The 20,792-nt window shown below is 30.5% G+C and overlaps 1 protein-coding gene, 1 long non-coding RNA gene and 1 pseudogene across 2 annotated transcripts; 2 read left to right on the plus strand and 1 right to left on the minus strand.

Moving 5' to 3' along the window:
- Window positions 1-630: 630 nt before the first annotated feature.
- Window positions 631-805, plus strand: LOC112503139 (annotated as a pseudogene).
- A 3,913-nt stretch (window positions 806-4,718) lies between these two features.
- On the plus strand, window positions 4,719-13,351 carry LOC112527984 (pectin acetylesterase 9). Its single transcript, XM_025138864.1, has 12 exons — window positions 4,719-5,145; window positions 5,233-5,315; window positions 7,351-7,480; window positions 10,562-10,641; window positions 10,791-10,877; window positions 10,988-11,112; window positions 11,338-11,398; window positions 11,618-11,674; window positions 11,757-11,834; window positions 11,914-12,019; window positions 12,637-12,785; window positions 12,871-13,351. The coding sequence occupies exons 1-12, from the start codon at window positions 5,007-5,009 to the stop codon at window positions 12,997-12,999; spliced, it is 1,224 nt and encodes a 407-aa protein (XP_024994632.1). The 5' UTR covers window positions 4,719-5,006; the 3' UTR covers window positions 13,000-13,351.
- LOC112527993 lies at window positions 10,886-14,669 on the minus strand. The gene is made up of 3 exons (XR_003070791.1): window positions 14,388-14,669; window positions 11,633-11,711; window positions 10,886-11,056 (listed from the first exon to the last, which is right to left on the minus strand). It is a non-coding gene; the product is annotated as an uncharacterized LOC112527993 (long non-coding RNA).
- Between the last annotated feature and the right edge of the window lie 6,123 nt (window positions 14,670-20,792).

Raw genomic sequence — 20,792 nt, forward strand, 5'->3', positions numbered from 1 at the left:
TTGTTTATTGCCATCTCATTCGGAACCAACAATAATTTACAAATATCAAATTTGATGTTGTGGATGGCTCAATTTTCTTTGTTTTTACACTGATCAATATCACATCTAAGGGTGTAAATGAGACGAGACAACTCGCGAGCTACTCGAAATCGACTCGGTCAAAACTCGGTCAACACTCGACTCGAACTCGAGCTCGACTCGACATACTAACGAGTCGAGCCGAGCTATCTGATACTCGACTCGATAGGCTCGTGAGATACTCGAATATATTTTTTATATAATTAATTGTATAATACATTTTATAAAATATACAATATAAAAAATTAATAACAATTAATTTATAATATAATATTAATGTGATTTTAATATGATTTCTTTTAATATAATTTATAAATTATACACATTTTAGTCTCTCTACCCTTTTATAATATTATGTATTAATTTTAATATATAATTTGTATTTATTTAGTTTAAATTATAATTTGTATATAATTTTAATATATAATTTGTATTTATTTAGCTTCTGAAAGTGAATGAATAAGTGTAATTTTTGATCCCACATCGGTAATGAATGAAGAATTGAAAGGTGGAGAGATGGGTTTAAAAGGAGAAGGTGGGGGAAGGGAGAAGGTACTTACCTGGACCGCTGGACGGGGTCAATGGGTGGTCAAGATGACCCATGGCCTAGGTTGGCGACCTCCATTGCACTTTGGAGGGGCTCCAGTCTAAGGTCGGCCTAAGAGGTCGAACCTAAGTTATAATTTAGGCACGTTCGTTTATGTTCGAGTTCGAGTTCGAGCTTGATTCGAGTTCTAGTTCGAGCTTGATTCGAGCTCGAGTTCGAGCTTGATTCGAGCTTGAGTTCGAGCTTGAATCGAGCTCGAGTTCGAGTTTGATTCGAGTTCGAGTTCGAGCTTTAATCGAGTTCGAGTTGAGCTTCGATTTTGACTACTCGCGAGTTTTCGAGTCGAGTTCGAGCTTCGAGATTAGGTTTCGAGTTCGAGTCGAGTATAATGATACTCGAGCTCGACTCGCATCATTTACACCCCTAATCACATCTAATATTTTGATGAAAATTAAATATATATTTTTTGGAAAAAAAATGTCAATTAACTATGGATAACACATGTTTTGACGAAAATTGTAATTTTTTTAAATAAATCCTCTCAATAAAAAATAGATATTTTAAATGAAAAAACTAAATCACGTTTATTTTAAATATTTTAAAGAATAAAAAAATGTAAATGAAAATTTAATCATGTTTAAATCACGAAAACTGTAAAAAATCTTACATAAATATTTTAATTAAATACATTAAATAACCCTTATAAAATAAATGGAATTTTCATAATATTCTATGTGAAACAAATGACAAATAAACTATTTTGACGATTATTAAGAAACTTTTATTTAAAGCAAGCTTCAGATAAATGATTGGTTGAGATTCATCCTCTTGTTTTCTTTTTTATTTAGCATTCTCGTTTGAATTTTGTCTTCACACGTATTTAAGTCTTGTGGGTTGGATTCACGTGAGACCAATCTGTTTTCGTGAGACTCTTAAAACCACATTTTTACACTTCAAATTTCACAACAAATCAGTATGAAGATACGAATATCCGAACATTCATAGCACAAACACTCTTTCACAACGTTTTCATGTAAATTTCCAATGTAAAAAAAAAAGTCTAATGGATCTCACAAAAACTGGTCTCACATGATCTCAAGTATATATTTGACTTTTAAAACAATGTTTTTGCTGATATTTTCATAATTTGTTCCCTTAAACTTTTAATATTTGTACCATTTGCTACGAAATAATTATTTAGTCGTTTATATTATACATTGGCTGTAATTTTGGCATTTACTAATGAAGTATCTGGAGATAAATATTAAACATTAATCAATAGAAATAAAAATAAAAAATCATGTTTGGTTTTATATAATATAATTAGCTCATCTTCCAACGAGCTTCATTCTCATTACAAGTTAAATGGGGGGAAATGAATCCATTCATCAGTTCGAAACAACCCCTAAATATTTAAATTTGATCGCTTGAAATGTATGTTGATAAAAAATTTCAAAAAAACACACATTTGAGGGAATTCGACTTTTATTATAACACATAAAGTAAAAAATGAAATGCGGATGCATTTTTTGACGTTACATGCAATAGCGTGAACATGTAAATATAAAGTAGTATTCGTAATAATACGATTTCTTGAATAATCTACCATTTAAATGTTTGGTCATCACAAATTATAAGGGGACATAACGACCAATTATACGTATCAATATTCAAGAAAAATGTTGTCATTGTCATATATATCAATAGTCGGGATTTTGGTGATGACTTTCGAGGGTTTCAGGTGATAAAACATTTTCATATTATATATGAGTTTCAAATTCGATTTAACTAAAAAAAACTGAGACATGCACATGTTCTATGTGCTGCACGACTTCATGTGTCATGTGTCTAATCACGTAACAAAAAAACTTGAATCGAAATGTTAACCTGGTCGATGTACACATACTTGCGTGTGTTTTCAGATGAAATGGAATATTATTTTGGCAAAAAACTTTATCATTGACGTCAAGATTAAATGAAAACAAAAGTGTGGTTCACGTTACTCAATTAATCAATTACGTTTAGGACCACCACTCCCAACCTAAAATTGAAATAACGTTTCAATTGTTTATATCATCAGTATACTTTAATTTTTTGTACAGTTTATGACCAAATTTTTCGTCCATTATTGTTTAGTGACAAAAATACATTATTCAAACAGTTTGGCAAAAACATCAATTCAAGTCCTTTTCAAGGTAATTGAAATGTTTGTTTGGTTGTGTAAACCCTCCAAAAGTCCAAAGTTACAGACTGACCAAATAACTTCGAATCCAACTTAAAACCATGATAAAAGTTATTAATCGTACACTACTTGAAACTTATTAGGAACTAACAATTCTCATCTTCTATCCATGTGGGACGAGTTGTTACAGGTTGTTAACTTTATAGTCATGAAATTAGTCGAAACACGTCTAAGCTTTCCTATACGCAAACGTTTACAAAAAAAGAAATACTGAAAATTCCATTTCGTCAATTTCCTTCAAACCAAATACTGCCTTAAATATAATGGCCAAGTTAATCATGCAAACTAATGACAAGTTACATGGTTCATGTGCATATGTATAGATCAAATGGGTTAAAAAATATACCGAAAACACTAAGTTGGACTAAGATACGATTCAAACCATTGACTTTGTGTGGCGAGCCGATACAGATGTTGCAGTGGATTAACAAGAATAGTTCAGATTAGTTCTTATTATTTTATAGAAAACAGTTTGAAGGGTTCATTGAACGGATTATGAAACCAGTTACAAACTAAATTGATTATTTCTGATTATACGCGTAAAACCAGTTACGTTTTTTTAACCCAATATTTATGCAATTGATCTCATTAATCTTGGTTTTTATGAAATTGATTCCATAAACGTAGTGTCATTGATTTACCATTATTTACGATTACATATGATATTAATTTCATTATTCTCGGTTTTTGTGGAATTGATTCCATAACTGTATTGTCATTGATTCACCATCCATTACGATTTGCTACATATACAGGGATCAATTGGGTTTTCAGAACAACTCCAACAGATTCTCTAAAGTGGAAATCAAAAGTCAAAATCTAAAAAAAAATGTTCATCTTCAACAACTTATTTATCTTGGATATTACAATATGGATTATATTATTAAAATATTTAATACATTTCATAAAATAATTTTTTTATCACTGGTATAAAATATACAAAATAATTGTTCTTACATAAGTAATCATTTTTTGAGAGTTCTCTAAATTTGGAAAATTTCACATTATCTCTCCTACTTTATCCATTTTCGAGAAAGTTTTGGAAATCTGTTGAAGCAAAATACCTAAAATCTTCATTTTAAAGAATCTGTTAGATATGCTCTTATGATATATAATCAACATCAAAGTACAACTTAGACGCTATTCAGGTTCAACAATTCGTTGCAGAACCATTCTAGTCGTTGTACTACAGAAACAGACACCACACGTGAGGGATAATCTGTTTTAATAACAATTTAAACGTCAATTAAACTTTGTCGATTACATTCGTTTCTGTTTGAATAACAAATAAATAAATACAACCACAAGAGTGGTGCCTGATTGGTTTGAGCTTGACTCCAAATGTCAAAAATATCATGAGGTTCCATGTTCAAATCAAAAAATGAATAAAAATCCCCTGGTGGTCAGGGAGGTTCAAATGCGGTGACTCAAGTCTATCTACAAAGCAGGTGGTCGTCCTGGGATTAGTCGGTTCGCATAGCGGGTTGAATATCCAAGTTAATAAAAAAATGAATAAATATATTTGGTGTAACATTGAATTTTTTTCCTTAATTGATTTTAAAGCATTTAATTCGTCTTATTTTGGTTGAATTTTGGTTTCATCATGCGTAGCCAATTTGTCAAAAGAAAAAGGGAAAATTGGTTGGAAATTCGTTAGCCGAACCCAACCGCATTACAACCACCGAACCAGGGACTCAATTTTGACCTTTTTATTCGACATTTCACCAGCTGGGTTCGGGCCCTGGCCCGCCACGCTCACCAATCGGTCTCACGGGCGGGCCCCATACGCCATTTAGTGGGCCTTTCTTATCACTCACCTATATCGTCACTACCCTCCCCGCCCATCTCCAGATTCGAAACCGAAACCTTCGTCCATATTCTTCATCTCTTTCTCTGTAAATTGATTCTTATCCTCATAAATCGTTTTGATTTTTTTCTAATTTATGTACAGAGATTTCACGATCGATTCCGATTTTGTTTCTATATCAGGAAAGCTAAAAATCCTGAGGAATTCGATCTTTTTTTTTAAAGCTGATACATTGATGATATTCGTATAGGAAACGGTTTTGATTTTTGTGATTTTGTGTAAGTTGTTATAAATTTAACAATCGAAGAGAGTTCGGAAGCTCACAATCGACAATGAAGCTTGTTGTTAAGATCGTGCTCGTCATCGTCGTCGTTGTCGTCTTGCTAACATGCGCTTCAACGTCTGTTTCTTCCGATGATCGTCTTCTGGTGAACATGACTGTAGTTCACGGCGCTGCCGCTACCGGAGCTTGTATGTAAAATTAAATAGTTTTTCTGTAATTTGAAAACTGTTTTACGTATTTTGGAATGATGTTTGATGAATCTATGGTGTTGGTAGATTGCTTGGACGGTAGTTTGCCGGCTTATCATATTCACAGAGGATCCGGCGCCGGAGAACGCAACTGGCTTTTGCAGTTTGAGGTACTTTACCTTTTTGCTCTTATTGCCTTAACGGTTTTCGATGTAAAAACGCCATTTTCCACTTTCTACTTTCCAGATCTTTTACGAACTCATTTGGAATTCCTTTTTTTTTTCTTTGACTCGAATATCAGGTTTTAGTATTGTCCTTTTGTGTTCCTATATGTCGATGCAATCTATGTCCTTTCTTGTTTTCAAGTTATTTGGTGTTTGCAGAAGCTTTAAAATATTTGAGAATTCACTTTTTCACTCTCGATGGTCAAAAGTAGAAGTACGAATTAAAGCTCATAAAATATATGTTGAAATAAACCAAAACAATAATGTGATGCTATTCATAACTCTTATCATTTATGCTTTTTTTTTTTCCCCTTCTTTTCAGAAGTATTATTATGGGGTGAAGTATGACAGCCATGTTGGCTACTTTTTTAAAGATAAACGACATCATTTTGCTAAAAGAAGCCACAGAAAAACCCAACTCTCTCTTACCTATCTTTCTCCATTTACTCCCTCACACACACAAGAAAACCCCAACACTGTCTCTTTGGAGGCCGTGTGTATGTTGTGGTGTGTATATATATATATATATATATAAAAGATTTGTGACATCACTTTTTTACACTTGGAATTTAACAGCAAAATATTGTGAAAGTAAAAAAAAATCCAAACCTTCAATTGTTTACTGTGAAGTTTCAAGTGTAAAAATATGGTCTCACGAAAATAGACCGATCTCACGTGAACCTAACCATATATATATATATATATATATATATACATGTTTGTATATGTATTGTGTATGAGGGGGAGAGAGATGGAAAAAAATATGTGTTTGGTGTTTCTTTTTCTTTTTTTAACATGATTGTGTTGGGAGTCTTGCTTTGTTTGCTGAAAATGCTAAACAAAAGCTGATTAATTTGGTTTGAATGAAGTTACAGCTTTATATAGAAATAGTAGAATTTTTATCTTTTCCTTAATAAAACAAACCAAGTATTTTGTAGAAGAAAATGTGAATGAAATCCAGAAAATACTTAATAGTATGTATTATAAGGAAAAGCTCGAGTGCCACATGGGGTTCTTTCCGAAGTTCTGTCAAGAATATAGCTATCGAGTATTTTTTTCGGTATCTTTAAGGTCCCATAAATTAGTTTAGTTGTGTCTAAGTTGGTTCCTTATTAAGAAATCAATCGATATATACAAAATTTTTGGCTTCAATTTTTGAGATAACGCTTGAGATAAATAAAATAAAATAAGAACATCTTTAATGAGAGATTCTTGTAAACAAAAAATGAAGATTCTTGTAAGAACCATCATTAGAGAGACTTTTTATAATAACTTCACATTTTTAGATTATTTTGCAAAACCTTTGTTTCGAACCTTAAACTTGATATAAAGTAACATTTTGGTATATATATTTTATTGACTTTATAATTACTAATATGTATAATACATGAGACCCATCTTAAGAGTATCCACAATGTTGCTTTTTGGGAGGTTTATCATTTTACGTTAAGGTTTTTCAATATAGTTGTGGCTTTTTAGTTGGAAGTTTTTTGTCATAGGTCGAAACTTTACGACTTGTTTTTCAGAGATTTTTGTATTTAACCAGTTCTACCTTTATATATTTTATAAAAGTTTCGAATTTAATCAGATTTAACTTTAGTTGAAAAATCCAATACTGAAATATAAAAAATAGGTTATTATAAAAACTTCTATTCGAGATTTTCTGTATTGAATTACATCCTTATATAGTCAGAAGAACACGATCATCCTAACAACTATCGACTTAAATTTTTTAATAGCTCATTGTTACTAAATTTCTTGCACAAACCAAACCGACATGATGTAACTAATAAATAAAACTCAAATTAATATGCTTCAATATTGGTTTGGTGTCATAGATAGCTATATATGGGTAGATAATTAATATTTATGAAGTCATTATTACAAGATTAAAATATAAGTGGTGCAAATTGGAAGAGAGTTTGTTAGTGGGGTCCTTGATATCTGTCTAACTTGCAGTGGTTTGAAATGGTAATGATAGGGTGGCGGGTGGTGTAATGATATCGAGTCATGTGCCGAGAGAGCCCGAAGCCGCCGTGGATCTACTCGTTTGATGAACAAATTGGAGTCTTTCTCAGGCATCCTCAGTAATAATGCATCTCACAATCCTGGTAATCTTCTCATTTTTTCTTTCCCCCAACTTATTTTTAAAACTTGCCAAATTTTATCCACCAATCTATACTATATTATAAAATATTTGATAAAAACTATTTTTTATACATTAAATATTTTTTATTAATGCATATTACTTAATATGTGAGATTGCAAATAAATTGTGCGTAAATACAATTTATTAAAGCTCGATGTTTGAATTTGTGTAACTAACTGCGGATAAACATAATCAAATAGAGGATAAACATCTCATTTCAAAATATAAAAAATCTAAAATATAATTAGGATAATTATCGAGTTCTAACAAAATAATTAATTATTATCTTTATAAGAAAATTATATTGTTAATTACCAAATATAAATTACTTCGTTATTAAACCTAAATTAAATTATAATAAAATAAAATTGAATTAAAAAATTACACAAAAAATGAGGAATTTTAAAAAGTTAATTTTGATACTAATATCGATATATTTTTGTCAAATTTTTATGATATGTTCAAATTTATATTTTATTCAAAATAAAAACATCATCGTTTTTTTTTTCAAAATCAAAACATCATCGTTTTTTTTAAATCACATAAGACCATATTATAACATCGACTGAGATAAAAATAAAACAAAATATTAAAATCAAGATGTCTCTCACTGCATTGCGCAAGTACCCTTCTAGTAGATTTAAAACATGAAAACAATCTCTTGTATTTTAATTTTATTGGTGGTATAAAATGAGACGTGAAATCTAAGATTACCCTTTTGTTTTAACTTTCTTATGCTCTATAACATGGGAAGTTGACCAAAATAGTTAATCTACTCAACCAAATTCACTTTTGACTATTTTTTCAATCAAATTATCATTTTAGTATACACTTGTTGATTTTGTCTAATAAAATTCTCATGAACATTTTAGGTCCGTCATCAAGATATGTTTTCAGATACCCAAATTTAATAATCCATTAAAATAAAGTTTTCACGGAATCTACTACCAGAAATTCAATATATAATTGAAGATATTTAATTATATTAAAGCAAGATAAGATCAAAAATATTAATTGTAACATATTCGTTTATGTAAAATTCAAAAAAGAGATATGATATGAATACAAAAAATTATAATGTGTTTTTATAGGCTTGTAAATACTTTTGTCGAAAATAGATGTTTTTTGGTGTGTCATGATGAGACGAAAAATGTCGCACTCATATCACTTTCATTCTTAAATTAATTGTATTATATGTATCTAACAAGCCAAAACTTTTTGTTCAAAGGTGGCTCTATTCACACACAATCACACATATAAGTGTTGAATAGTCACATATAAATGTTGAACCTTCTGGGGTTAGCTTAACTGATAATAAGTTTTAAAAAATTTAGGGATTTTCTTCGGTGGTCATCAATTAAATTCATGCAAAGTCACTGGGAATTTTCTGGTTGTCCTCTAGGACTCCTAGGATTAATCGAGGTGCTCTCAAATTGACCTGAACACCCACGATTAACATTTAAAAAACAGAAATATCCTAATTGCTTGATGTCAATTATTCACTCTTTATTTTCTAGCATTTTAACTTTATGGTCACTAAATGCATCGATTCCATCACAAGGATCATGAGGTTTTAAGTTTAAGTTTTACCAAAAAAGATCAATGAGTATACCGATAGTTGTCATATTAAAAAACAAAATACCAAATATATCACTTGTTGGATCAGACGATTATGTAAAAAGTCAGTCAATTTACGAAAAATATGATAAAGGCCAACTCTCATAAATTGATTGTATGACTTTTGAAACAAATAATATAATCCACTAATTAAATTTATAATATAATAAAAATAATTTACCTAATATTCGTACAATTTTCTGACCGAAAATGATTGAAATCCAAGAGTCGATTAATTCGACCATTAACCATTATTGTAGATCTGGTAAACCATGTGCAAATTTTATTGTCGTTTTCACGTGTTTATTTATTAAGGTAGACAGCTGCTGGATTGGATTTGTTCATATTTTACTACTCTTTCCTATTCCAGCTTTCACCCATGCTTCTCAGTTTCCACTAATCCTTTTGCCCCACTTATCTTTGGTTGGACAGTCTTGAAATACCAATACTACCCTTCCACTCTTCAACTTCCTCTCATCTCATGTAGGGTAACAACTGGAAGGGTACCAATGTCGATTGCCTCCATGACTAAAGTTTTGTAACATTTTATGCTTTTGTCACGTTCACATAAAATCTCAAGACCATTTCTTGCATTAAAAGTATGTGTAAATAACGATAAATTCTAATCCACTATATTATTTTTTATAGTAAATAAGATATTTTAAAAATATTCTTTATTTATTCGATTTTTTTGTTACCATAACTTTTTAAATTATATTATATAACCAAAATAAAATATTTATATATTATTAATTTCTTATATATGTCAATGGTATGTTTTATATTATATATTTATTGTGTTTTAAATTATTAAAAAAATAATTATCTGTTTAAATAAATTTAAAACATAAAGATATATATCATAAATATCATTTACAATAAAATAAATTGAAAAATACATAAATATCTTGTATTTGTTTTATATAAACGTAGACATAGTTAAGTCAATCATATTTTTCAACTCTTTTTTACAACCAATTTCTGGACAAGTATTTAATTTTAAAAACATATATATTTAAAAGGATTTTATCAACCTTAAAATCATGAATTTTCTTACATCTTTCTAGTCATCCTCTGCATAAATTTCCTGACTCCACTCTTATACACATGTACTATTCACCAACGCCAAAATGGTGTGAGATTTGATGCTGAGTTGTAAAGATTCGGTGTTAAATTTAATGTAAAATACAAGTATTGGCGTTGGATTGGAGATGCATGACAATGGTCAACTGCAACGTTATCAGTGTACCGGACCAGGGGACTTCCCATTTGTAGATTAGATTTGAAAACCAATGAATAAACCATATATAGTTTCGAGAACTAAAGTACATATATTTTGTCAGGTCTACAACATTTATGAATTTGACAAAAACTGTTTTGCTTCATGACAACTATAACCTTACATAATACTAACAAATCTGAGCAGATTTTTACAACTGGAATCGCGTGAAGCTTCGATACTGCGATGGAGGATCTTTTGCCGGGAATTCTACATTTGACAACGGGGTGCGTAAATATGATATAACAGTTTCCGATTACCATTTCTTCGTGCCATTTATTTCTTATCATTAAGAAGTGGATATCATTTAATCTGCTTGTAATCTTTCTTCTAACACCAACAATTTATAATTTTCTTCATGTAATATAAATAATAGACGTTAGTACTTTATTTCCGAGGGCAACGGATTTTTGAAGCAATCATTGAAGATCTTCTACCAAAAGGCTTGTCTCATGCTAACAAGGTATAATGCAAAGTATATTCAATGACAAATCTACGAGTCGAGAAAACATTTGAAGCATGATTTTAATGAGCTTATAGTACCATTTTCTTGTGTTCACTTCGATTTTTCAGGCTTTGCTTTCCGGGTGTTCCGCTGGTGGTTTGGCATCCTACTTGCATTGCAACCGCTTCTCCAAGTATCTACCAAATACTACATCTGTGAAATGTCTGGGTGATGCTGGATTTTTCCTGGACTCGTAAGTTCTAAACTCCTTTTTTAAAGTTTATATAATATATAGGGTATATACTCACGTACCTTTCTCACCTTTGGTGAGATTTGAGCCATTTACCTCTTGGGAGGCTGGTCTCTATCAATAACCTGGATACCACTGGCCAATGGTCCTTTGGTGTATGTTCTAAACTTCTTAGGAGTTGTTTGAGTTCTGCTAACTTATCTTTTTTTTTTTACTTTCGGGTTGCAGACCAGACATCACCATGAACCACACTCAGCGAACTTTCTTTCAGCATCTTGTTGCTCTACAGGTACTCTAGCAACGATTTGTATATCTATACTTTCTTTTAAAGTATAAACTGTATATATACGGCAATTACTCATGTACGCTCCTCGCCTCATGAACCCTTGACCTCCTGAGAGGCTGGGCTCGACCAGTAAGGTGGTAACCTGAGTTGGGCTAATGACCCTTTTGCATTCATCTATTCTAGATTTTTTTGAATGTGGAATAAAAAGAAATCTTTTGACAGGGAATAGAACCGAACCTGGATGAGAACTGCACGAGTTCAATCAGTGATCCAAAACAAGTATTGTGCATTTTCACTCCCTTCTGCTTTGATTTTCCTGACAGTTTGAGTATAATTTTGACATTTGTTAGTTGCTTCACAGTGCATCTTCCCACAATATTTGTTGAAGTACATAGCACCACCGGTTTTCATCCTAAACTCGGCTTATGATGTATACCAAGTAAGATATATATTTGTGAATTGTGATGCCTAGTGATCTTCATATTTCAGTTGAGCTAAATTCTATGTGTTTTTGACAGTTCCATCACATATTAGTTCCACCATCTGCCGATCCACATGGACACTGGAATCGCTGCAAAGTGAATCCACAAGCATGCAGTCCTGATCAAATGGCCCTTTTGCAAGGTTTGTGACCTGTTTTTATAACTTCAGTTTACTAACATCTACTTGGGACCTGTTTGTTAACAGCTTAAGGATATACATGACTGTTTGGTTGGGCTTAATGATATAGAAAGTGGCTTTGGGGCTGTTTGTTAGCAGCTTAATGGGACTCAGCTTATGCGATCAGCTATGCATGACTGTTTGGTAGTGGCTTATCAATAAGTTTATAGGGGGAAGCTTTATGCAGAAGGCCAAGTTTTTTTTTCCAAACATGCCCCTCACAATTAAAAAATACACTCCTTGTATCTATGAAAAAGCCCTACCAAACGAAAACCTTCCTAATCTATACATACAGATTAATCCACTCATACAACTTTATCCATACATAATGAAAAACCAACCAAATAGCCCTTATTCAATAAGATTCTAGGAGGGTCTTTATGAAAGTCAAGTTTTTCCCAAATATGTCCCTTCCGATTAAAAAAACATGCTTCTTCCATACACAGAAAAACCCTCCTAAAAAAACGCTCCAAATCTGTATAGATTAATTAATCCACATAGTCAGCTTTATCCATACATGACTAAATGGAAAACCACCCAAACAAACCCCTATTCTATTTTGAATGTTTTGATTTGTTTAGCTTTTAGGGTAGAGATGCTTCAAGTTGTGAGGTCATTCATGTACAATTCAACAAGAGGAGGGATTTTTATAAATTCATGTTTCGCTCACTGCCAAAGTGAGTCACAAGACACCTGGTTCGCATCCGATTCCCCAAGAATGTTCAATGAGGTTAGTCTTGGTTTAAGTCATCTTCATATGTGAATATGCTCCAAACATGACCAAAACAATTTAACCATGTTCAACCATTATCCAGACCATTGCAGAATCGATTGGCGACTGGTACTTTGGCAGAAACGTTTCTAAGAAGATTGATCGGCCTTATCCATATGACACCACCTGCCATAACATCATAGGCCCTGCCTCCACCAATGATAACTTGTAGCTAGTATACTTGAATACTCGATAGTTTTAAAGCCCAAAATCAAAATTTTATACCATAAACGCAGACTGGCCATACCTCAAAAAGAAAAAAGATGGCGATACAGAATAGAATTAGAGAATAGTTACTAATTAAGGTTACACAAGGCAGCCATTCATTCTTCATAGTGCAAGATTTTACTTTTCATCATTGGGTTCAGTTGCAAAGAGTTGTAAAATGCATTCTTTGTACTTTGAGACTAGGTGATACATGCTTGTGCTATTTATCTCATTTTCAACCATGTAAGGACAGTCCAACTGGGATTAATTGAGTTTGAATTTTTTTAATATGATATCAAAGCAGGTGCCATTGGCCCAACAATATCTTGGTTACCGTAGAGCTCAGAAACCCCCCTCCCCTAAACATTTCAAACCTCACTTATGCGTGAGAATTTATTGTATATAAATATTATATACTAGAAAGAGGTGTTGACATGAATGGATACATACCCCTGTTTAGGGGTGTTCATCGATTGAAATCCAATGGATTTAGTTGGATCCAATCAGATTCAATCGTTCAATGGATGTTGGATTTCGTCATCCGATTGAATTTATCTCAATGGATAATTGGATCGGATTGTTCCATCGATTGGATGTTACTATTGGTTATCCATTACACCCCAGTATTTTGATACAAATTTCAACCAATTAATCCACCATTTCAACCGGTTATTCATATATCTTCTTAATTTTTCAAAAAAACACTACGTATAAATATCAACTAAAAAACAATTTTAAATGTTAATAATTATATATAGTTATTAACTGGATGATAATTGAATGGGTTATTGGATAGGATCAATTAGGTTTTATTGGATTCTGAATTGACTTCCAAGAAAATATCGATCCAAAATTTAGATGTTGAAATTTTAGATCCGATCCGATCCAATTGGACATCCGATTATTGTCGGTCGATTTAAAGCGGATAAGATGGTTTCTAGTTCTACACACGCCTGGCCCATTCCACATAGAACTTGAGGGGCTGTTTACCCAAACACTATCACTTACCTTACCTTACCTTACCTTACCTTATACGACTTTAGTCCATTAAAACCCAAAAATTTAACTGGTAAGATTCTGTCCTTCACTCTTACCGGGTTAAGATTTTCGATTTTTATGTTAAGGTAATATAACTTGGTAAGAGTTTGATAAACGGTCCATTCAAATTGCTATTAGTATATATATGGTTGATCATGATATCACTCAGGAAATATATAGAGAGAAACCATCAAATAGACAAGCAATTGATCGTAGTAATCAAAAAATACAACAATCCAACACAGAAATCATATACACGGATTGATGGTTCCTTATGTAGAATCCAACAATATAAAACTAAAAAGACGAGAATACCTGATTGTTGAGTAGTGAGGGCTTAATCCCAACTCAGATCCGTCAATCGGATATGGTTCCTTTTCGTACCAACAATCGGAGAGATGACCAAAAATTGTAGAATTCGAGTTGAAGGAGACTTAAGATGGGCAACAATATCAGCCCAATAAGTGGATCTGAGATGTACGACGAGTCTCAATACCGGCGACGCCATGTTTAGGATCCAAATAGCTAATTTAACTATTCAAGAAATTACATTCAACGCTATTTTTAAATCAAAATGTGGTTCCATATCTCATTTGACTGCACATCAAATTGTCATCGATTCGAAGGGAAATTAAGGTAAATAGATGTTTTATTCGACTCAATTCACTCCTTGTTGCAATCTACGAAGAGGGTATTTTTCTAGTCAAATGCCACTAAAGTTTCCAAAGCGCTTTCATCTTTAGAAATACTAAGTTTATTTGTTACATTTGTCGTATATAAATATTATCACGGAATCAGCTAATTTGGGGAGGTGGCTCATCAAAATGTAACACCAAAAACCTTTTAATGCTCATCAAAATGTAACACCAAAAACCTTTTAATGGAACTTGCAAAGGTGGTTATATATATTTTTTATAAACCTGAATATTCAACCCGCTATGTAAATGTGGCTGTAATTAAATCAAGGAAGTGGGTGATTTTTATATGTGGTCCAAACTCAAGATTATCTTTTATTTTTCCGAAATTGGTCCTTTCGTAAATTACGGCCCAAACACTTGCAAAGACATTATTTTTTGATAAGAGTGGGAGATGAATAGCTAAGAGGCGAATTATTTCGTGGAGAAAATGACTATTTCAATCAATTTTCCCTATTTTTGAAACCACTTGGGCCTTTATTTTATAGTTTTTTTCCTATCCAAATTTACTTTTCGACCACTTTTACTATCGAATTTCCATTTTAACCAGGATTGTTTTAAACTGGATTTTCAGATTAAAAAATATTTATTCAAATTTGCATAAGGATTCTTAGACAAATCTGTTACATATTTACGGAAAAAAAGTTCTCTTTTTTTGATTAACCTGGATATACAACCCGCTATGCAAACCGACTAATTCCAGAACAACCACCTGCTTTGCAGATATCCCATAGTCACCACATATGAATCTTCATGGCCAGAACAAAATTTTTATTCCTTCTTGGATTTGAACATGTGACCTCCTGGTACTTTTGACCTTTAAAGTCAAGCTCAAACCAATCAGGCACCACCTTTATGGTTAAAAAATAGTTCGAGTTTTAATCTAAAAATAGGTTACACATAAAACATTTGCATAATTTGACTCTTGAGCATCTACAACATTAGGCTTGCTGGGCTTCACTAAACATTAGCCCCAAAGACTTTTAAACCATTGATTCTCTTCATTTGTGGGCCCACTTTATCACTCTCTGTTTTTCCTTTTTTAAAATTGTTAATAAATAAAAATACTTTTAAAATAATATAAAATAACAATATTGATTATTTAAGTTAATATTTAGTTATTTTAACTTTTTATTTATCATAATTTTTATTTATTATAATTTTTATTAATATAGCTTTTATTTTTGTAATTATTAATTATTGGTTTTTAAATATAGTAAGTAATTTTTAACGATTACAATTTTTATTATGGTAGTATTTTATTATATAAACTATAAAATGGTCCATAATTGAGAGTGAAATGTTTATGAAATGTATAGAAAATAGAAAATTGATGTGACAAAGAGAAAAAAAAATGATAATAATTAATTTGTATTTTTTAATATCAATTTTTTAACTAATATATTTTATAGATCTATTAAAAGAAGATAAAATGATTAAAAATCAATAATTAATAATATAATAATAGAAAAAGAATGTATACAAGAACTTGTGTTCTAATAAAAACCTATGATTGGACATGAACCTCTGTCCCAACCGAAGGTTTTTGTAGAAACTCCAAGATAAAACTTCAATTGTAGGTATACTCTTAAGGTTTTTATGATTATGCGGAAAGCATTTGTAAATTTTCAAACATGGTACTGTAATTTTTATTATTAAACGGCTTATATAATTCTTTAAAAATTCAAAAAATATATAATTTACTAAAATTACATCGATAAAATATTAACTAATAATATACTCATGGATTTAGTTTTCTAACAAATAATAATAATTATCGATATAATAAATTTTCACAATTTTAAAAAATGGCATCTTAATTTTATATTTAATAAAAATTTATTTATTGATGTAAGTTTCTGATGTTTTAATTTTAATTCTAGACAAATATCTTATTCAGTATATAGTTGAAGTACATAAACATAGGTTGGATGCAATTAATGTGTCATTCTCGTACTCATATATAAATTTCACACCTATATCAATTATTTCATTGTCAAAATCACTATATACTTTTTACAAAATAAATACTTGGTCAATTACATAAAAAATATTCGTTATTTCATATCAGTTTTAGCTACAAATTTAATAATCATAGCTGTTTAGACCAATTTACATGCACCTCGACTAATCTTAAAAGACCCTAGAGAATAAACAATCAAAGAAGTCATTCAGTAACCGAGGGACTTGAACTGACCTCTTGAAAACAAAGTCAAATTTTTACAAACCGGTTTTAATCAACCAAGTATTTCCGTGGGATCTTTGAATGAGTTATGTTTATTTTTTTTAAATAAAAGTTATTCAATTCATGCAAATGTCAATACAATTGAATAAGACAAGAACAATTATAATAATTTAAGTCTATAATACGTAGTTCAGTTGATAAATGATTTTAACCAAATACAAGAATCTCAGTCTCCAATTAATCTCAACCGTTGAATAAGTGAAAGAAAATCTCATTACATTGATGTCTTTAAAAGCAGATTTTGCATATGGTCAGTTGAATTATATGTAATTAATTTTTTTTATTTAAATAATTATAATAATTAGAAACAGAAAAGTCAAAGAAGGCGGAGGGTGGAGAGGTCCCTACCATATGCACCCAAGTTATATTGGTCCTATTTTCGACATTACGTGCGTGCAAGCGTGTGCGCCCGACCTTAACCTCATGACTTCATATGACATGACCCATGGTCCCATGCCTTCAATGGTCTCAATTTTTATTTTTTAATTTATTTTTAATAACTTTAAAATGTTCTGAGAAAATGACATTAAGAAGTTATATTTTAAACTTAGAATCTAAAGTTTAAACAAATACCAAAAATTGATCGGATATGAAATAATTGATAAATGATAATTAGGTGTGTAAATGATGCAAGTTGAACTCGATTATTGGTATATATGATTCGAACAAATTCAACAACATTTTTATAGCTTTTGTTTTAATTATGATTTTAGTAATAAAAAAAATTGATTAATTTTTATAGTTAAAGAATGTACAATTTTTTCAAATATCTAAAAAATACATTATATTTTACAAATTATATTATAAACCTAATTATATATAAAAATGACAGTTTTACGAGCCTTTAGAGCCGAGCCTACTTGAGTACGTCGAGTATTGACCGAGTCAATCTGGAGTAATTCACGAGTTGTCTTGTATCGTTTATACCCATACTGATAACGGTCATCTTTTAAATTAAGGTCATCGTAAGAAAATATCAAAAAATTATTTTCTATATAAAATTTCATCTTAGATATGGTTTGTAATAAAATTATCAGAAATTATTATAAATACGATTTTTAAAATTGCTTATGTAATAACTATGTTCATTTGAATGGAACTTCAACCAGGGGCGAAATTATGAGGGGTTGAGTAGGGTCCTATATATATATTCATTCAACCGATTTTCATAAGTAAAATTATTTTGGGTATTAAAGGTACGCTCGTTAAACTTTGAGCGAACTTCGGAATAGTAGAAAATACAAAGAATATCAACCAAAAAACCGAAAAAAGTCCTTTGAAATCAACCAAAAAACATAAACAATATGTCGAAATTAACCAAAAAACCCATTGGGCGACTTTGAGGGCCTTTGATCCACCTTAAAGGTGCACCCGTTCAACAAAAATCTCGGGTCCACCACTTCATGCAATATTATTATTATTAGTATTGTATGGTGCGTTTGTTTTGCCGAAATATTTTTGAGAGATTTGGATTTTATGGAAGCATTTGAGATATTTGGAATAAAAATTGAATTCTTTTCTTAATAGATAATTTATAAAAAACAATTAAATTATTATTTTTATTAATTAATAATTACAATTTTTTAATTTAAAAAATTATTAAAAACAAATCTCATGAACTACAATTACTTTCACGAGCTTTATAAATCAAATATTTATGGGATTTCATCAAAATCCCGAAATTTCAAATTCGAACATTTCTTTAAACCAAACATAAGATTACAATGACATCCAATTCAAAGTCCTACAAACCAAACGAAACAGTTATTAGATCCCATAAATTAAAATTGTCAATTACCCATGATCAATGAATTTTTAACTGATCTTAGAGTTGTTTGGTAGTTGTTGAATGGTTTGGTACAAAATGATTAAGAAACCCCATGATATAGTACAAAATAAAATATAATTGTTTACAATGAATGATTAATGGAGACCCATGACATAAAACCATTCAGAGTGTTTTAGAATCATTAAGAGACAGACTTTTTTTTACCAAACAAGATTCACCTCTTCACGATTAAAAGACTGTCTCTTAATAAAACTATCAAAAGATAAACAAACAGCTTCTTATTAAATAATACAGAAAATTGATTAATTTTTTACGTTTAATATTATTTATTATGATTTAAATATTACTTATTAATAAAAATTTTGTGATTGTATGCTAGAGGTGGGGTGGGGGTGCATGTGCACTTGTGTGGTGTTTGTTGAGTGTTGATATCAACCTTAGCTGTTAAGTACCATAATCACCTCTTTGATTGCAACTCCTACCTGCCCTTTCAAAAAAAAAAAAAAAAAAACTCTTCTCTTTTCACTTAATTCACCTCTGTTTGTATAGATTGGAAAAGTTTTTTAAAGAGTTTTTTCATANGAATAAACATCTCATTTTAAACATAAAAAATCTAAAATATAATTAGGATAATCATTGAGTTCTAACAGAATACTTAATTATTATCTTTATAAAATTTTATACTATTAAACCAAAAATAAATTATTTTATTATTAAACTTAAATTAAATTATTAAAAAAATTCTATACTATATTATAAAGCATTTGACAAAAACTCTTAAAAACTAAAATCTTAAAAACTACTTTTTATGCGTAAAGTACTGTTTATTAATGCATATTACTTAAAACTCAAGATTACAAGTAGATTGTGTGTAAGTATCAAAGCTCCATATCTGAATTCGTGTAACTAATTGCAGATAAACATAATCAAATACAAGATAAACATCTTATTTTAAAAATAAAAAATCTAAAATATAATTAGAATAATTATCGAGTTCCTTCTCTTTTCACTTAATTCACCTCTGTTTGTATAGATTGGAAAAGTTTTTTAAAGAGTTTTTTCATATATGAAAAAACAGATTTTAAATTAGAGGAGTTGACTTGAAAAAAACTTGACTTTTTACATAAAACTCTTTCCCCCTAATAAACCATACTCTATATCATTAAGTCATTACCACACAGTCATGAATTGCCGACTTTATAAGTTGTCAGTCTCATTAAACTTATTAAGTTGCTAACAAATAGACACTCACTATCTTATAAATATTAATCTCGTATCGAAGGATTGTTGGTCAAATATTATCCGGGTTATCTGTAAATCTTAGGGTTCACTCATCAAACTGATATAAGTAAGAGCTTACCGGTGTCACTTGTTTTATCGGTTTATAATCATGCTAAGGATTGACAATCTTACCCGGTAAGAGGCGTAGAAAAGACCAAAAATCTTAAGAGGTATTACCACACAATTCATTTTGATGATCGAAAATGTTTCCCAACAAAATAAGTGAGGTGATGACATCTCATATTCCAAAATCTCTTAAAATTCAAATTTATAGAAGAATCTACAACATATTCTTTAAAATACCAAACAAAAAGTTAAAATCCCGAAAAAGTTACATTCAGCTCATTATGATTCTCTATTTTAGAGATTTTATCATCAATTATATTATTAAAATTGTAGCAGGTTCCGATGTCCGTTAAGGACATAAAATTGATTATAAATTCAAGAAACGCCACATTGTGACACGTGTATGTGCATGTTATTCGTCATGAATAACACTTCCATATTCATTGTGAATATGTTGTTCAGGATGAATATATCTATACTATCTTATAAAACATTTTGCTAAAACTCTTAAAACTCTTAAAAAATCTTAAACTCGTTCATCTCTATCCAATTTCATCCCATATCTGAATTCGTGTAACTAACTACAGATAAACACAATCAAATACAGGATAAACATCTCATTTTAAATATAAAAAATCTAAAAT

The sequence above is a fragment of the Cynara cardunculus genome, assembly GCF_001531365.2.
Source record: "Cynara cardunculus var. scolymus isolate 2C chromosome LG 1, CcrdV1, whole genome shotgun sequence".
Classification (NCBI taxonomy): Eukaryota; Viridiplantae; Streptophyta; class Magnoliopsida; order Asterales; family Asteraceae; genus Cynara; species Cynara cardunculus.